An 18,684-nucleotide genomic window follows, 5' to 3' on the forward strand; every position below is an offset into this window, starting at 1 on the left:
TGCAAATGAGCGCTTGTAAGGATTGTAAGGATTAAATTGATTTTCACTATGAGCAGGATAAATTATGGTAGGGTTGTGGTCTAGTGGTTCTGTCTTTCAAACAGAGGGTCGTTGGTTTAAATCCAAGCCATGGCATGTTTTTCTTCAGCAAGAAGAAACTTCCTGTTAAAACACCCTTCAAATGCATCTATAATATGGATTATTTAAATAATCATCATAATAAGCTCATGAAGAATGATTTATTTGGTTACTTTTTGCCATATTGTAAAAAAAAGAAGACAGAACGGGAGAGGAAGAAAATTAAAAGCACAAACAACAATTAAAAAGAATGGAATTGTTAAGAACAGGGGGTTGGGGGAACTCTTCTATATTGTTCACAAAATTGTGAACCCTTTTCAAATTGTTATAGTTCCAATGATTAAATTTTCAATGCTTGAAGGTTATACTTAATCTATCTCTCCTGCCAGGGAGGTCAATCTATGTTTCGGATGGGGGGGGGGGGGGTAAATGAAATATCTTTTTTTTTTGCTGATTGCTCTGCGCACCAAATTATAATATAGAATTTTTCTGTGCAGAGCACAAAAAAAAAAAAAAAATACAATTTTGTATGTTTGATAATATATCTATATCAAGTTTAATGTTTCTTAAAGTGCTTTTCATGCCTTTTAAATTTTGCATTGCACGTTTATCTTTTTAAGTTCTCAGAATTATGGGGGGGGGGGGAAATCAAAATGTTTGCCCCCATATTTCCATGGGGCGATCATGTTCAAATATATTTATTTCTCATTGGTGCACACAACACCATCAAAAGTTATTGTAATGATTCACCACTAACAATAATATAAACATACAATTCCAGTATTTGCTTCTGAAGGATCATCATAATTGTTCTCTACTGAATAAGTCAGAAAAAACTTTACACCTTGAAAATCACCAAGTTAATGATGGTCCTTATCATGAACACAACACTGTTATAAATGTCCCGAATGAGTATCTTCTCACAAATAATTTGATATCATGTTGATGTGATATACAGTTGTGCTCAAAAGTTAGTGAACCCCACCACAAAATGCACTCCCTTCAGTGTTGAAACTACAATGGCTGGCAATCCCAGAGAAAAAAACTTTATTGAATGTAATATTTTATCACCTGACTTCCCAACTAAATATCTAAACAATGGCAGAACATAAAAAACACTTTCATCTAAACTGTACAGGGCAGGGGGGGCCTTCAGTTTTTATCATTCATGCCACACCACTGCACCTCGTGCCGAACGATCTTATAACTTTGATCTTTGAAGCCTTGCACATATTTTGGAACCAAGTTTGTAAAAATCGGACCATCTGTTATGGAGTCATGCGACCTTTTGTGACAAAGGTCAACCTGAAAAGTGATTTTTTTCCCCATTTTGTGTACAAAAAGCCAATAGGAAAGTGATATTTTCAATTTGGACTGTAAATCAGTAATCTTTCAATATATTTGGCTTTGTTTATCATTCATTTTGACACAGTATTGATCAAAATAAAGTACTAAAAATGTAACAAAAACAATAAAATACAAAAGAATGTTGATTTCAGATATTTTTCTGTGCATGTTAACCAGGCTTCTAGGATATTTCAGAACAAAAAACAATTTACAAGAAGCTTTGTTTATGAAGTTATCAAAGAACAAGAGTGTCACTAGAGCACATAATACGGCCGCCTATAACACAAAAAATGCAGTTATTGGTAATGTAAGAAAGTGGAAGGTGGTGACTTCACCTTTGACCTTCTAATCTCAAAATCAATAGCATTCCTGGGATCCATGCTCGTATCATACACACCAAATTAAATGAGAATAGGTTAAGTTAAACCGAAGTTATCGCATTTATAACGACTTTAAAAGGGTATTAAAGATGAAAGCATGTCACTGTGACCTTTGACCTTTTGACCTCAAAATTCAATAGGCTTCCTGGGATCCATGCTAGTATCATAAACACCTAACTATATGAGCCTGGGTTAAGTTAAACGGAAGTTATCGCATTTACAAGGAAAAGCTAACGGACAGATGGATGGACGAACGCACACCGAGCGTGATGCCATAATACCTCCCGTCTAGGACGGACGTATAAAAACACGATTTATGAATACCATTTGCATGTATTATCATAACTGATTTTAAAAAATTGTGAAATTTGACACCTCTTCATCTCCATGTGCGATTTCTGAGATGCGTGCATTTTTTTTGCGGCGATTGGTCCAGGTGACGAGATTTGAGGTGGGGGGGGGGGGGTCTCCAAGGCCCCCCCACCGCCCTGTATTTTCTTTGAGCAAAAGAGCCCAGTTCAATAAGGGTTAATTATGCACATTTTTTAAACATGCAGCTCAATGAATCCTATAAAGAGTTTATTAACACAAAATTAGCATTTTTGGGGCCTAATTCAATTAATCAGAGCAAAATTTATTTGACACATATATTAGTATAATTAATTAGGAATGAGATTTTACAAATTGATATTACAATTTTGTAGATTATGCCATGGGCAATGCATGTGAAGATTTTTGTCGCCATTACGCGATTGACAGCTGAGATCATAAGGGGGGGGGGGGGCTTGACCACAAGCACAGATTAATTCTTACTGGCTTGAATTTCTGGTCATTGCTGATTAATTTTCATGTATATCATCTTTATTTTATTAATAGGACTTCTTATTTTGATAGTTACCCCATATATAACTTTGAATGCCTGAAAAAGACTGAGTATAAGCCAAGATATGTTTTATTCAGTGTCGATATGTCTCGATCTGGTGAGCTGCAACCACTTTTTTATGTGTCTGCATGAATAATATGGTCCCATTTAAATTGAAACCCTGACTTCTGAGTTTCAACTGTGCGCAAACTAAAGAAACTCGGAAGTCAGTGTTTCAATTTTAACTTAGGCACATACAAGACATATCGTTACTATTCACTAGTCTAATTTCGAGACCACTGTTTCTGCCCCATTTATTATTTTTTTTTCGGTTTGGCTGTACCTTTTTGGCAATGTGAGACAGTACCTCAGGACTTCAAAGATGCCTCCATCATACATCTATACATACGCAAAGGAAATCGCCAAGCTTGTGACAATCATCGTGGAATATCTCTGTTGTCCATCGCAGGCAAGATCCTTGCTAGAGTCCTACTCAATCGCCTCATCGTACACCTTGAGCAAGGCCTCCTACCTGAAAGCCAGTGTGGCTTCCGAAAAGCATGTGGCACTGTTGACATGGTCAGGGGCGTCGATCCATTTTTCAGATTGGGGGGGCAAAATCATGAATCGTTCTAAAGGCCCTCGATCACACCAAACAAACTCACCCACACACACACACAGGCCTAATTATATATATATATATATATATATATATATAAGTTAAAAAAAAAAAAAAAAAAAAAAAATATATATATATGTGTGTGTGTGTGTAAAGTTATACATGTACAACAGCATTGGCAACTCTTTTTATTTAAATATTGTAAAGAAATGGATGAAGAGAACAATGGTAGGCGTAGCTTAAATCAAGGTTCCCCAGAGCTATCTACCCTTTGGAAAAATTGGTGATGCCGAAAAAATGTCTCTGCCGGGAATCGAACCCGGGCCCCCAGCTTTGAACGCCGGTGCCTTAACCACTAGACCACAGAGACGGGTTAGTGGCTAGGGCGACCCCGATCCGATTGACCGTCAGATAGACAGATTTTCGACACTATACCAATTATAATTTCCTTTGTCGGGTGAAGGTGGGTTTTGAACAATGACAAGCCGCCATGCCTCAGCTGGATCAAAGCTATTGCTTTGATACAGTACACGTATGGGAGAAAGTATACAAATGTGTAAAGTTATACATGTACAGCAGCGGTGGCAACTCTTTTTATTTAAATATTGTAAAGAAATGGATGAAGAGAACAATGGTAAAATGGTAGAACAATGGTAGAACAATATATATATATATATATATATATATATATATATATATATAGCTCAAATTTTTTAGAATGCTGACCTGAAAACAGGAATGGTACCTGTTTAGGACTGTTTGTAGCAGTAACTCATGTGGAGGATATAAATCTCACTACACAGATAATGCGAGTACCGAGAGCGAGCTGAAATTTCTTTATATTCTGACCTGAAAGATTCATTTTGGTACTAATGATTAGGATGGGTATCTAAAATAACAATAGATGCGAGCGCGAAGCGCGAGCTGAAAATTTTGATATTTCGATCTGAAAAAATTGACAGGTTACTGGACGTTTTTAATAAAGAACAAGATATATATTCAACAAAAGATTATTGCAAATCGGAGCCGGAGTTCTTTTTAGGTTTAGAACTAAGAACGGGACATTCTGTTTACCTAATTAATCATGAAAAGTATGGGTTTTGGTACATAAATGATGCGAGCGCGAAGCGCGAGCTGAAAATTTTATAATCCAATCTGAAAAACGGACATTTTGAGCACGATTTTAAATAAAGAACGAGTTGTGTATCTCAATCTCGCTTGCTGATTTCTGTGTAACACTGCAATCTTATTTTATTTTTGCACATGCATGCGGAATTATGGGGGGGGGGGGCAAAATGATATGTTTGCCCCCCCCAATATTTTCATTGGTGGGGCGATCGCCCCCCTGCCCCCCAGGATCGACGCCTCTGCTTGAAACGATGCATGAGTATATCATACGTTTTTGACAAATTGACATATTCTTACGAATGCGGTAAAGTGGTTCCTTTCCATTATGTTGCATAACGGGCCACTTGTGCACGCACATCTTTAAGTTATTTTCAAGGGTTAATAACGAACTACAGCGGGTCGGATCTTTATTTTTAAAACTATTTCTGCGGCCACGGACTTTACTGAAAGATTGAGACGTTCACGTTTATAATTCAGTACGATATCGCACCCTTGCTAAGTCAATAAAGATATGTATTGACCTCATAATTGTGAATATTCTTGAGGGAAATGAGAATAATAATTAAGCCATCGATCAAACGAACGAAACGTGAAAATTCAACAAATCCATTGAGAGCATGCATGTTTATGGAAGTGCTTTGGCCTGATTATCTCTGGGCATTTATGATATATATTCCAGAAGATTAAATGGTACTTTTTCATACAGTAGGCACACTTGCGTTCAAATGTTAAGTAAAATCTGTCCTGATGGTACATTTAACTTCAAGGATGTTTAGTTTTCTTGGGTAATGATATCTAACGATTTAATTTGCCTATAGTCATATCCCGTGATAGAAAAAACATTTATTTTTAAAGACTGGCTGTGATTTTGGCCGATAAGTTTCCCTTGCTCCTGAAAATGATTCCTCTCCTGAATGGATCTTGATAGGAATGCCCCCCTCCCACCACCAAATAAAACACATGATTAAAAGCAACACGCCAAAATTGAAGAAATATGTCGGAAAATCGAACTTACATGTACGTGACATCATCAATACCAGGAGCGCCACGGTCAGGAGTAAAAACGCCTTCCTCCAACCCATCTTGTTAGGGCCCCCTTCACTTAATTCCAGTAAGAAAGTATTTTGTTTTTCACTCTACATTCCAAAAATTAAAAATGCCAAGAAAATATCCACTTCTATCTATAAACGCCGCCGCGTTTGTTGTCTCGCCCTGGTATTAGAAATCGTTAGTAGTTTAATTCAGTAGTAACATGCTTCTTAGAGAATAGGGTGGATGTTGAGGTGATATTGGTGGCAAACTTCTACAGCGCCAGGGGCTTCCTACTGATCAGCCCACGTTTGTACCTATCTCACGAATGAATGGGGATTCGTTAACTATCCGAGGGGTATTATACATATCACAGGTAAGGCGATGGTGGTCGTGGCGGGTGGAGTCGGACCCGGGAACGCTCCAAAAAAAGGGGACAATATCAACAATGCGATCGACAGCATGGCATGAGGCAAATATTTAGAAACTAAACCATTTGATTACTTTGCGCGTATATACATGTACATGGTCAATCGACAGGGGAGGAGGAGGGGGGGGGGGAGTAACTGCATCTGGAATATTCTTATAAACGATCACATCGACAATATTTATTTTCTAGCATTCCGCAATCATTACAAAGTTAACCGTCTTTAATCCCTTTTTCGACCTTTGAGGCTTACATTATTTCCTTGTGTGGGGTGGAATTTTTCTATATTTGTTCATTAAATATCTTATTTTGGGAAAAACTATATAGTCAAACATTTCTCTCTTCATATTAACTAATGGCTCTTAAGTCATAAAGATTTATACGTTTCCCTGACGAGTTACTGTAAAGTTAATTTTCTCTTGAAAAACTCGATGCGGTATGAGGCCCGACACAGAATGGTTAAGGTGACTTGTCCGAGCTCAGAGTCTGAGCAATACGGATCTTTTTCTCTTGCAAACAAAATTTTAAATAGAAAAAGAAAGACATGGGTAGAAAAATATTTTCACCTTGCCCTTAATTTTCACCTCAATTCTCCGCCCACTAGCTAACGTACACTCATAACGATGCTCCTTTTTAAGTAAGGGGATAGATCACTCGACAGAGGTATGGGGGTATGTTTGCCTCTTTAGATTCCACAAAGAAGAGGAGGAATACATTGCCTTTTCATGCTCTCTAAAGAAATGTTTGCAAGAGTAGTTGATTAAACACGCGACAGGTAAATTGAAGGACCTGTACTCCTGGTATACTGGAAAGGGACTTTTCGATCTCAATGGTACTCCGTTTTGTTCGTTGGGTAAATGGGTGATGGGTCTTAAGTCGATTGTAACAGTGCTATCATTCATGTCAATGTAAAAGGGTTGAAGACTTAGCTTATCTTCGGTAACTCTACCTCGTGCCCCCATGCACGCAAACACTTAAAATGCTGGGCAACATACTGTCCACTGTGCTGGGTAATGTTCTGGGCAATTATTATCCAATTGAGCAACTGTATTACCCAATTATTAGTTTTTATTACCCAATTTGGACGGATTTTACCAATAGTTGTGTGGACAGTATATATGTTGCCCAGGGTTGATTAAAAGTTTGGCCTTTTTTGCCCAATTATGTTAAGAGTGTACAAATCCACAGAAATGTAAAGAGTTGGCCCGAAAGCGGATGGGGCCGGTGGATCGTCAGATTGATCCGATATGGGTTTGCCACTTACACCATCAAACCGAACCCACTTTAGGAGTCATTATGTCGGAAAAGTGACTAATTATTATTAAAGGTCAAGTCCACCCCAAAAAAGTTAATTTGAAGGAGAAAAATCAAAGAAGCATAACATTGAAAATTTCATCAAAATCGGATGTAACATAAGAAAGTTAAGGCATTTTAAAGTTTCTCTTATTATTCACAAAACAGTTATAATTATGCAGTAAGGTCCCTTACTACAGGTGTATTTCTTTTGTTTTTTATCGTTTGTATTATACAATATTTCATTTTTCCAGATTTGACAATAAGGACCCTCTTGTTAGACCCGCAAAATATTGAACAATGATAATTACGCATGTTCCGGGAGGAATAAAACTTTGTTTTACATGACAGCGAGGAGAAAATTAGAATATTTCATATTCCATGTAATTAAATTAAAAAAAATAGCGAGTGGATGATTTCGTCAGTCCCCTCATTTGCATACCGACCAGGATTGAACATCACTATTACGTGAAGTTAAGCAAAACTTTAAAATTTCATAACTTTCTTATTTTACACCCGATTTTGATGAAGTTTTCAGTGTTATGCTTGTATGATTTTTCTCTCTTTATTAAAACCAATTTTTGTTGCGGTGGACTTGTCCTTCAAGGAATTACTTTTAAAAGTGTATGAAAAAAGGTTCAAGTACAAGGTGTAATCTATACCCAAATGCATCACTCGGAGCATCTCAGGGGCGTCGATCCATTTTTCAGATTGGGGGGGCGAAATCATTAACGTTCCAAAATTAAAGGCGCTCGATCGTACAAAACACCCACCCACACACACACACACACACACACACACATACATATATATATATATATTATATATACACACACACACAAACACACACACACACACATATATATATATATGTATATATCTATATATATGTATGACTCATGAGACACAGACACGTATCTCACTACACAGATAGTACGAGTGCCGAGAGTGAGCTCAAATTTCTTTATATTCTGAGCTGAAAACTTGATATTCTAAGCATTTTTGGTACCAATGATTAAGATTTGTATCTAAAAGAGAATAGATGCGAGCGCGAAGCGCGAGCTGAAAATTTTGATATTTCGATCTGAAAAAATGACAGTTTACTGGACGTTTTTGATAAAGAACAAGCTATATATCCAAGAAAAGATGATTGCAAATTGAAGCAGTTCTTTTGAGGCTTAGAACTGAAAATGGGACATTTACATTCACCAATTTAATCATGAAAAGTATGGTTTTTTGCTACAGAAATGATGCGAGTGCGAAGCGCGAGCTGAAAATTTTTATATTCCAATCTGAAAAGCGGACATTTTGAGCACGATTTTAAATAAAGAACGAGTTGTGTATCTCAATCTCGCTTGCTGAACATTACAATCTTGTTTTTTTTAAATGCATATCCGGAATTATTGGGGGGGCAAAATTATATGTTTGCCCCCCCAATATTTTCATTGGTGGGGCGATCGCCCCCCCTGCCCCCCCAGGATCGACGCCTCTGGACATGGTGTTTGCTGCTAGACAGCTACAAGAGAAGTGTCAGGAACAGAATGCTGACCTCTACTCCACCTACGTCGATCTTACCAAGGCTTTCGACACTGTTAGCAGAGAGGGTCTTTGGAGAATCATGGCAAAGTATGGTTGCCCCAGAATGTTCATCGCAGTCGTACGACAGCTCCATGATGGCATGCTGGCAAGAGTTCAGGACAACGGTGAGACCTCTGACTCATTCCATGTCTCCAACGGAGTGAAACAAGGCTGTGTCCTTGCTCCCACCTTGTTCAGTCTCATGTTCTCAGCCATGCTGACTGATGCCTTCAGCAATACAAACATGGGCACTGGCATCAGGTACAGGACTGATGGCTCTGTCTTTAAAGGAGAATGAAACTCTTGGAGCAAGTTAGTTTTTGTGAAAGCAGAAAAATCAAAGAATAAGATCAACAAAAGTTTGAGTAAAATAGGACTAGCAATAGAAGAGTTATGAGCATTTGAATGTCAAGATCACTAATGCTATGGAGATCCTCCCATTGGCAATGCGACCAAGATCTATGATGTCACAGATGAACAACTCTCCCCTTTTGGACACTGAAAATATACCCCAAAACATCTCTTTTTGCTCATTCTAATCAAATGACAAACGATTCATCAATGATATAATGTTGTGAAACCTCTGTACTTGTCCTCTCATAAAGAGAACACCTCACCTTGTGATAGACTCTATAAAAGTGAGAATATAAGTGAAATAAGTACTAAAGTAATGAGGGAGTTGTACGTGTGTGACATCACAGATCTTGGTCACATTGCCAATGGGAGGAACTACATGGCATTAGTGATCTCAATATTCAAATGCTCATAACTTTCTTATTATTCATTCAATCTTCTTCAAACTTTCAACAATATGTTTCTTTGATTTTTCTCTTTTTATGGATTCAGCTGGTTTCAAGGTTTTCATTCTCCTTTAACCTAAGGAGGCTTAAAGCAAATACAAAAGTCTCAACTGACACTATCAATGACTTCCTGTTTGCTAATGATTGTGCCCTCAATGCTTCTACAGAGGTTGTCATGCAGCATAGTGTTGACAAGTTCTCTGAGGCCTTATCATCAGCACAAAGAAGACTGAAGTATTACATCAACCAGCTCCAGGAAAGCCTTACGTTGAACCCAACATCACAATAAGCGGACAGCGTCTAAATGTGGTGGACAAGTTCACATACCTCGGCAGCACACTCTCAAGAAATGTTGTCATTGACGATGAAGTCAATGCCAGACTTGCTAAGGCAAGCGCTGCCTTTGGCAGACTATACAAGAACGTTTGGAACAGGAGAGGAATCTCAACGACAACCAAGATCAAGGTGTACAGGGCCATGGTTCTTACCAAATTGCTGTACGGCTGTGAAACATGGACAGTATATCGGCGCCATGCCAGGAAGTTGAACCATTTCCACACTACCTGTCTGAGAAAACTTCTTGGCATCAAGTGGCAAGACAGGATACCAGACACTGAGGTCCTCACTCGTGCGAACCTGCCCAGCATTTACACCGTCCTGATGCAGTCTCAGCTCCGGTGGGCAGGACATGTAGCTCGCATGCCGGACGAACGTCTTCCAAAGAAACGTCTGTTTGGCGAGCTCCAGAAAGGAAGACGCTCTCATGGAGGCCCAAAAAAGCGCTTTAAAGACACACTAAAAGAATCACTTAAGTCTTTTAACATCAACCATGACACATGGGAACAGAAAGCCCAAGACAGAGGAGCATGGCGAACAGCTGTATATAAGGGTGCTGAAGCATGTGAGGCCAATTGGACCGTAGTGGCTGTAGCCCGCAGGCAGGCCAGGAAGGCAAGGACTGCCAACCCTGTAGCAGCAGCCAATATTCCCTGTCCACACTACCAGAGACTATTTAGGGCACAGATTCGCCTCACTAGCCATCTGCGGACCCATCAAGCTAATGATTAAACCCCAGGATGATTAGATGGCCCTCGTCGCATCGATGGACAAACAAGGACCTTTTTCTTTCGAAGAAGATTTGGTACTCCACACTGGGAAATCAGATGGGGTATAATAAGTGGATTAATTTTGATTATCCTGTATTTTCAATAATATTATGTGGTATTAGAGTTTGGGTTTCAATTTCCTTTAAATTGGTGATTTATGAGGTATACAGTTTTACTCACTCACTCGATAGGTAGATGAACACCAATAATGTAAAGGATCTCTTCTAAATTTCTAAGATATAACCACAATGATTCTGATCAATGATCAACCTACCTGAGCCCTTGATAAATGACACCAATGGTATACAGTATTTCTTCTAAGTCTCTCTCTAAGATATAACCACAATGATTCTGATCAGAGTAGATGCAAGATAGAATCATCACTCTCGGCTTGCTCTTCTCATCTTTACTCTTATCTCCCTTCTTCTTTTCATCTGCAAGAGACACATGAGCAAAAAGGGTCTTAGACCATACGTTGTAACAGATTAATGTTGATTATAACTATTTGCAAATGATTTGCCAAAGATGTACAGCTAGGCTTGATTGTGATATATGTAAAGCTGGAGCCTAAAACGTTTAAAAAGTATTCTTAGTTACTGAATGAATTTACATAGGTATTGACACAAAATAATATGAATAATAAGTTAACAACACAGAAAGCATATTTTTTTGGTGCCCTGCATAACATAATGAATTGCTGGTACCCTGCCACTATTTCTGAGACAGCCACTTAAGAAACACTAATGACATTAGAGCTGGATCATCTTACCATCATCTTCAATGCTCTTTTTTTTGTTCTCTTCCTCTACTCCATCTTTATCATCCTCCTTGCTATCTTCATCCTGTTCAAAAGTGACAGAGTAAAATTTTACGTAGATCAGTGATTTCCATAAAACATAGCATGTTATACAACATTGATACTGCAGAATTAAATGTAGATGAAAATATTGCAACACAGTAGAGGACACAATCAAGAAAATACTCATTTTGTTATTTAACTAAATAACTGGATACATCCCTTTAATCTATTGTTTTCATCCACATGCATGGCTACACCGAAGACAATAACACCCAAAATCCCTTGTGCGGTATTCATATCCCCCTGAGCGTCACGTCCAGTAACTCATGCAAAGAGACTCAATCTTCCTCTTACGAGCAAGAACACTGAGACATGTTGCCATGCAAGGCGAGGGGCCGGTGGGAGGGTTAACAGGGATGTATCCAGTTATTCCGTAAATAAGAAAATCAATATTTTCATGATTTACTATCAATAACTAGGATACATCCCTTAATCTATTGCTAGACCAACACGGATTCAACCGTGGGGAGGCATGTCTTAAGCAAAAGGTACGCATTCCATGCTTATACCCCCTTTATACCAACGCAACATCCATGCAGTTCTTGCTACGTCAAAGAAAAATTGCCATGACGCAGTGGAAACTGCTAGTGTGCCGAGAGCGTAGGAAGAACTGTTATTGACGTAGCATAGATGTAACAGACACAGAAAGAACATGGCAACAACTCTGGCCATGTCTACTGTTACTGCCACTATGCGACCATTACATGTACACGTTCACTCCGCATACTGTTGGCGCTACATACAAATAGAAGAAGGTACAACAAATCGCACAATCTACTGGATGTAGCAAGAACATACATGTAGCGGGAAATATTTCGATGCAGCATGGACCGTTTCTGCGCTTAAAACAAATGGTGTGAATACCGCACACGCAACTTGAACTTCAAAAGGAGGTAGCGCGGACGTAACATGCACTTGACAATTTCACATTTTTCGAAAAAATAAAATGAAGTTGTTATTTCATTCATCAACACCATAACTATAGTGACCTAACACCTTTTTAAGAATTTACTTTACTTGAGACAGGCTTCAATTGATACACCTGGGGATGTTTTATCCATGAGGCAAACCCATCTAAAACTATCTATCTAATATCTATTTATCTCTTCAAATATGTCAATCTGTTTATTTATTAATCTATCCATCTATCTATCTATCTATCTATCTATCTATCTATCTATCTATCTATCTATCTCTCTAATGATTTATCAGGCTGGTTAAATATGTCTGTACATCAGTCTTTCTACCTATTTATTTATTTCACATCTTTATACAGGGTAACCAATTCAGCTATACACGATAAAAACATTAACAAAGATAAAAAGCTGGTTTGCAATCGGGCCCTGTTAATCAAAATGTATACAAATTATACGGTACATAATATGCAAAATAGACAAGAAATAAATCTTTAAAAATCCCAACCCTCTGTGCCATCATCAGATTCATCAGAAACACACAAACACACGGAAGCACCCAAACCCACACACACACTCCCTCACATACTATGGTACATTCTGCAGACTCTGCAGACTCGTTACTTACTTACATTATAATAATTAATTTAACATTATGATTACATATTGACATGAGCGAAAACAAACGCATGCAATTATATGATATGCGAATATTATTAGGAATTTAGAAGTCGTTTGAATAGTACTAATGATTGAGCAGATCGAGTGTCTTGAGATAAACAGTTCCATTCACTTATGCCTACCAGTATAAATGTGTTTTTGTAATACTGCGTTTTGAATTTCGGGGCTCGTAGCATTAATCTATTAGTTCTTCGTGTTATACGCACTGATACATCATCATTAAAAATAAATTTGGTACTTAATAAATGTGGAGCTAATCCATTTACACACTTGTACACCATACATAATGTAGATTTCCTGTACAATTCTTTTAAAGAAGACCAGGATAGGATTTGAAAAACACGCTCTGATGGGGTTTCCCATGTATAACCGCTCACGATGTATGCTGCACGTTTATGGAGTTTTTGCACCGTATTATAATTAGATTCAGATCTATACGACCACACATTTTAACAATACATTGCATGAGGGAGAACAAACCCTATGTATAATCGTTTAAGTTGTTCCACATTAAATATATGTTTGTTTCTTCTATTAACCCAAGCTTTTGTTTCATTACTTTTACAATTGAATCAACATAGTTTTTGAATGTCAAAGTATCATCAATTATCACGCCCAAACATTTGTGCTGTGATACACGCTCTAAAATAGTGTTATTATTACACTAGCAGAGCCCGTGGAAATTCCACGGGTTTTGGGGGTGTGATTAAGTTAAATAGAATTTGTTGTAGATTGACAGGTGCATTAAGATAGGGAAAGAAATAAACATTTGAATTATATTGTGCCGAAATTGCGAAAGTGCATTTCAGTTGTGACAGAATGCCAAAATCTCATTTCACGTTCACTTTAAATTCTACACATGATTCAAATCAAAGATCTCGCCATGTTTTTTTTTTTTTAGCGAGTGTCACACTGACACACAGTCTACGGAGCGGTAGATCCAATATCCCTGCTTATACGTACCGCTCTCCTCAACTGTACATTTCTGTGCAAATTCAATGAAGTTGACTTCTTTATAAATGCAGATTGAATAACTGATGCAGTCATGTGCGGTTGCCATCTTACTTCTTGCTTAGCAACCTCTCCGTAAGTGTACACGTTACATAAACACGTACATCAAACTCCTCTTTTTCACGATCGAAAGAGCCAACAAATCTCCAGTTCTACCCACGCCAATACCATAATCATATCAAGTACCCGGCTGTGCGTGGCTGACCAATCAGAACGCGGCGTTCGGAGCGAGACAACCCACGTGGCGCGTCGGTCGTCTGTAATGGTTGAATGTCGGGCTACAACACGCAGGTCTACGGCGATTTTCGGTGGAAGAATCGGACGACGACTTCGTTGTGCGATGTCGCCATGGGCTGCGAGTGCGGCGAGTCTGTGAAGAGTGGAAGGCCCGACACGCGGTGCGATTTTGAAGCCTGGGCGTGGCGGATCCTGGGAGGAGATACGGTTCAATCGATCACCCATCTCCGGGCTTAGAGTATTCATGTAATAGATGACATAGTGTTTTGGCCTGCAAGGTTGATAACCGTTGTCGAGAACCAAGAAGCATTACTTTGGTTTTTTTATCATTTAATATCAACCTGTTTTTACATGTCTACTCATATACTTCTTTCATTGCAGAGTTAAGCTAATTTTCTAAAGATTCTATGGTACTACCACTAACATACATCTATCTATCTGACTATCGATTTTTGTTATCTATCTATCTATCTATCTATCTTTCTATCCAATATCTATTTACCTGTTTAAATATGTCTGTCTATCTATCCATCTATATATCTATCATCTATTTATCTATTTACATGATCTATCTATCTGTTTGAATATGTCCGTCAATTTTTTTTAAATACTTTTTTATACTCTGCATTCAAAAGTCGCCTCAAAACTGATTTGTTTAAGCGGTTTTATGATTGAGATAGTCTACATTATAGCTTAAATCCTCTCTCTTCTTTGTCTATTTTCATATTAAGCGCATAGCAGGGTAGGAATTTATTATTTTTTTTAGGGGCTACTTTTTTTTTACATTGGGGCTACCACTGAATATCTTGGGGCTATTTTCTAATTCATGGGGCTACTTTTTTTTATCACATATCAGCAATTACCTTTTGACATTCCAAGAGTCACTGTGACGCCTAAAAGCTCAGAACATTTTTAACTGTAATTACTGTATACATGTAAGTTTGCATTTGTTGAGGATTTGTTCATATAGACTCAAAGATCACATATATGATATTAAAGAAAGGTGTTCACCATATATGAATGTCCAGGCATGTTTATTCTTTAGTTTTGTCTTAACTTCTGGCGCTGGCTCTGGCCATTTGGCAGAGCCAGGTTGAACTCAGAATTAGAAACTTATCCATCTCGCACTCCGACTCGACGATAATCAGCGCTGTCACAATCACCAGCTGATCGCATACAATTCTGTGCATGCCTAGTACACATAATATACCATACGATGCATGTGGTCTCGTTACCAGCTGTGCAGTCTAATCGTGCACGCGTACATGTACATAAGCCATGCAGCAAGTGCATCAACAATTCTAAAAACCCCGTGCTAAAGACTATGCGTACTCCGCATCCCATATTGCATTGCGCGTTTATTTACAATCGCGAAGCTTCCGGTGTTACGGAAGGCTCGGATATTGCATCGACCGTTCAACTTAAAGCTGGCAAGGGCGATATAAAAGATGCGCTTGCTCCGCCGCTGGAGAACGTAATTATGTGAAGTATTTTTTACATTGTCGATGTTATTTTATTGGGGCGATTCTGAAATAAATAGTCGCCCCAAAGCATTGGGTTTTGACAATTTTTAGGGGCGATTTGGGCTGTCATGGGGGCGAAATCGCCTGTTGCCCCCGTGTAATTCCGACGCTGGCGCATAGAAACGCCCATGGGTAGTGATATGCCCTATACAAGCAATATTATTAAATTATTATTACTATCTTGCACATGATCCTTTACAAAATTTCTGCTGAATATAAGTTAAAATATAGCAAGATAAAACAGATTATAATTTCTTTTTTCATATCATATCTATTTTTCTATTTATCTATCTATCTAAGATATATTCATCTGTTGAAGAATGGCTATCTATCTATCTATCTATCTCTGTAATGATTTATAAGGCTGGTTAAATATGTCTGTATATCTGTCTTTTTATCTATCTATCTATCTATCTATCTATCTATCTATCTATCTATCTATCTATCTATATATCTATCTATATATCTAACTATTTATCTATCTATCTATCTATCTATCTATCTATCTATCTATCTATCTATCTATATATCTATCTATCTATCTAACTATTTATCTATCTATCTATCTATCTATCTATCTATCTATCTATCTATCTATCATACTATCAATTCATCTTTCTATCATAGCTATCTGTCTATCTATCTTGATTTTTGTCTGTCATTTTATTCATTTAGTGATTTATTTATTAAAAAAAAATCCATCTATCAATCTATCTGTTTGTGGATCTATGTATTAATACCGAATTGTATATAGGTCTTTCTATCTCTATCTATCTATCTATCTATCTATCTATCTATCTATCTATCTATCTATCTATCTATCTCTATTATATCCCTCTTATAAATATTCATGAGTATTCTAGACAAATGATCGGTCAATTCGTAATCATGTGACAAAGTATAATTTCAGTACGAAAACACATTGCTGCAAATAGCTACGTATATTTTTCGATATACTTTCATGGGCAAAACTGCGCATGCTCGTGCTCGATATTTTATCTCAAAGTTGAACTGTGCATGCTCCCTGACTTGACCCATATCATTCGCAATCGATTGTTAATGAAGTAAAATACAAGCTTTGCTCAAATAGCCAGTTTGTAGTTCCTTTCTGCGCGTGATCAAAAGATTCAACGCATGATCAGAAGAAGGTCATTTGTACTAAAGTGACATGGTGGTTTAAAATCGAATGAGATAAGCACCAACTTTGATGCCTTGATTATTCATATATTCTTTGGAATTGTGGTTTTCATTTACATCCACAAAAAACAACAATGCATCCACGAACGACTGGTATTTCACAGTTTGCCAAGTACATTGTGCAACATGCTATGATATGCATTCAAAGTAGGAATGCAACAAATACCTTCATAAAGTGTTCATTGGTGTGCTATTCTAGTCACCTGGTCTATTCAATTTCTTCATCCTGCTATGTAAGGCAAGCTTACGTAATAACTTGCTTTGAAATCAGCCTATCATAATGAAAGAAATGAAAGGTCATTTGACCAAAATTGTCCATAGAGTAACTACGAACTGGTCTATTACTTACCAACAATTAAAAAAATCACTATGGAATTGGGTCTAGATTACAATGCAGAAAAATTCAATTCCAACGGCCATTCATACAGGATCCTTAAAGGGAAATGAAACCTTTGGAACAAGTGGGCCTGTGTTAAAACAGAAAAAAAAATCAAAGAATAAAATCAAAGAATAAGATCAAAGAAGGTTTGAGAAAAATCTGACAAATGTTGAGAAAGTTATGAGCATTTGAATATTGCGATTATTGATGCTATGGAGATCCTTTCATTGGCAATGCGACAAGGTGTGTGATGTCACATGTACACAACTTTCCCTAATAATGGACTATAAACTATCATGTAAATGTCTCTTTTTGTTCTTTCTTCTGGTGATACCAACTCTTTATCCATGATGTATTCTTTGAAAATCTGTATTACATGCACTCCTACAGAAAGAATATATGATCAACAGATAGATGTGATAAAAGAGGCAGTTGAAGTGAAATATATACAAAAGTAATGGGAAAGTTGTTCACATGTGACATCACACATCTTTGTCGCATTGCTAATGGGAGGATCTGCTTTACAATAATGATCTAAACTTCAAATGCTCATAACTGTTTCATTATTTATCTAATTTTTCTCAAACTTTCTTTGATCCGTTTTTTTTTATTTTTCTGTTTTCGCACAAGCTATCTTGTTCCAAAGTTTTCATTTTCCTTTAAATTTGGAATAAACATACTTAACAAAGTGAGTCAAGATCCGATACTAATTTTTAGAGCATATATTTTGCCTGCGCGTATTTATTTACATTTTGAGTGCAACTGCAGCAACGGTCAACGCAGCGCATGTTACCTGACTTGACCCAGATCATTCGCAATCGATCGTAATTGCGTATGAAATGCCCATTTTGCGCAATGCGCCAGAAACAGTGTACGCGCAGCGCCCATGATATTCTCTTGACATAAGGAACGCTTCTATTGGTTAAACTGCCAATATAAAGCGCATTTCGATTGGTAATATCTTAAAAATGGGTGTGTTGAAGATAAGAAGGGGGCAGTCCTTACAGAGATAAGATTGTGTTAAGAAGATTTTCAGAATATCGATTTGCAATGATTTTAGCGTCTTCTTATCTCAATGAGATAAGATAAAAGATATGAACAAAGATAAGAACGTTTTCAGAATACCAGCCCAGGTATTCTTTCTTCGGAAGACAACAAGAACACGCTTGTCGAAATGTCGAGTTTGAGTGGTCCTTTTTTAGGACCAACAATTGCCCACAAAAGAATACATGGTGT

The 18,684-nt window shown here is 37.5% G+C and overlaps 1 protein-coding gene across 1 annotated transcript; it reads right to left on the reverse strand.

The window, feature by feature from the left end:
- Positions 1–10,917: 10,917 nt before the first annotated feature.
- Positions 10,918–14,282, reverse strand: LOC129277587 (cell division cycle and apoptosis regulator protein 1-like). The gene is made up of 3 exons (XM_064110068.1): positions 14,065–14,282; positions 11,417–11,489; positions 10,918–11,081 (listed from the first exon to the last, which is right to left on the reverse strand). Exons 1-3 carry the CDS (start codon positions 14,146–14,148, stop codon positions 10,918–10,920), a joined length of 321 nt encoding a protein of 106 aa, XP_063966138.1. The 5' UTR covers positions 14,149–14,282.
- Between the last annotated feature and the right edge of the window lie 4,402 nt (positions 14,283–18,684).

Source organism: Lytechinus pictus, chromosome 15, assembly GCF_037042905.1.
Source record: "Lytechinus pictus isolate F3 Inbred chromosome 15, Lp3.0, whole genome shotgun sequence".
In the NCBI taxonomy this organism is placed as follows: domain Eukaryota; kingdom Metazoa; phylum Echinodermata; class Echinoidea; order Temnopleuroida; family Toxopneustidae; genus Lytechinus; species Lytechinus pictus.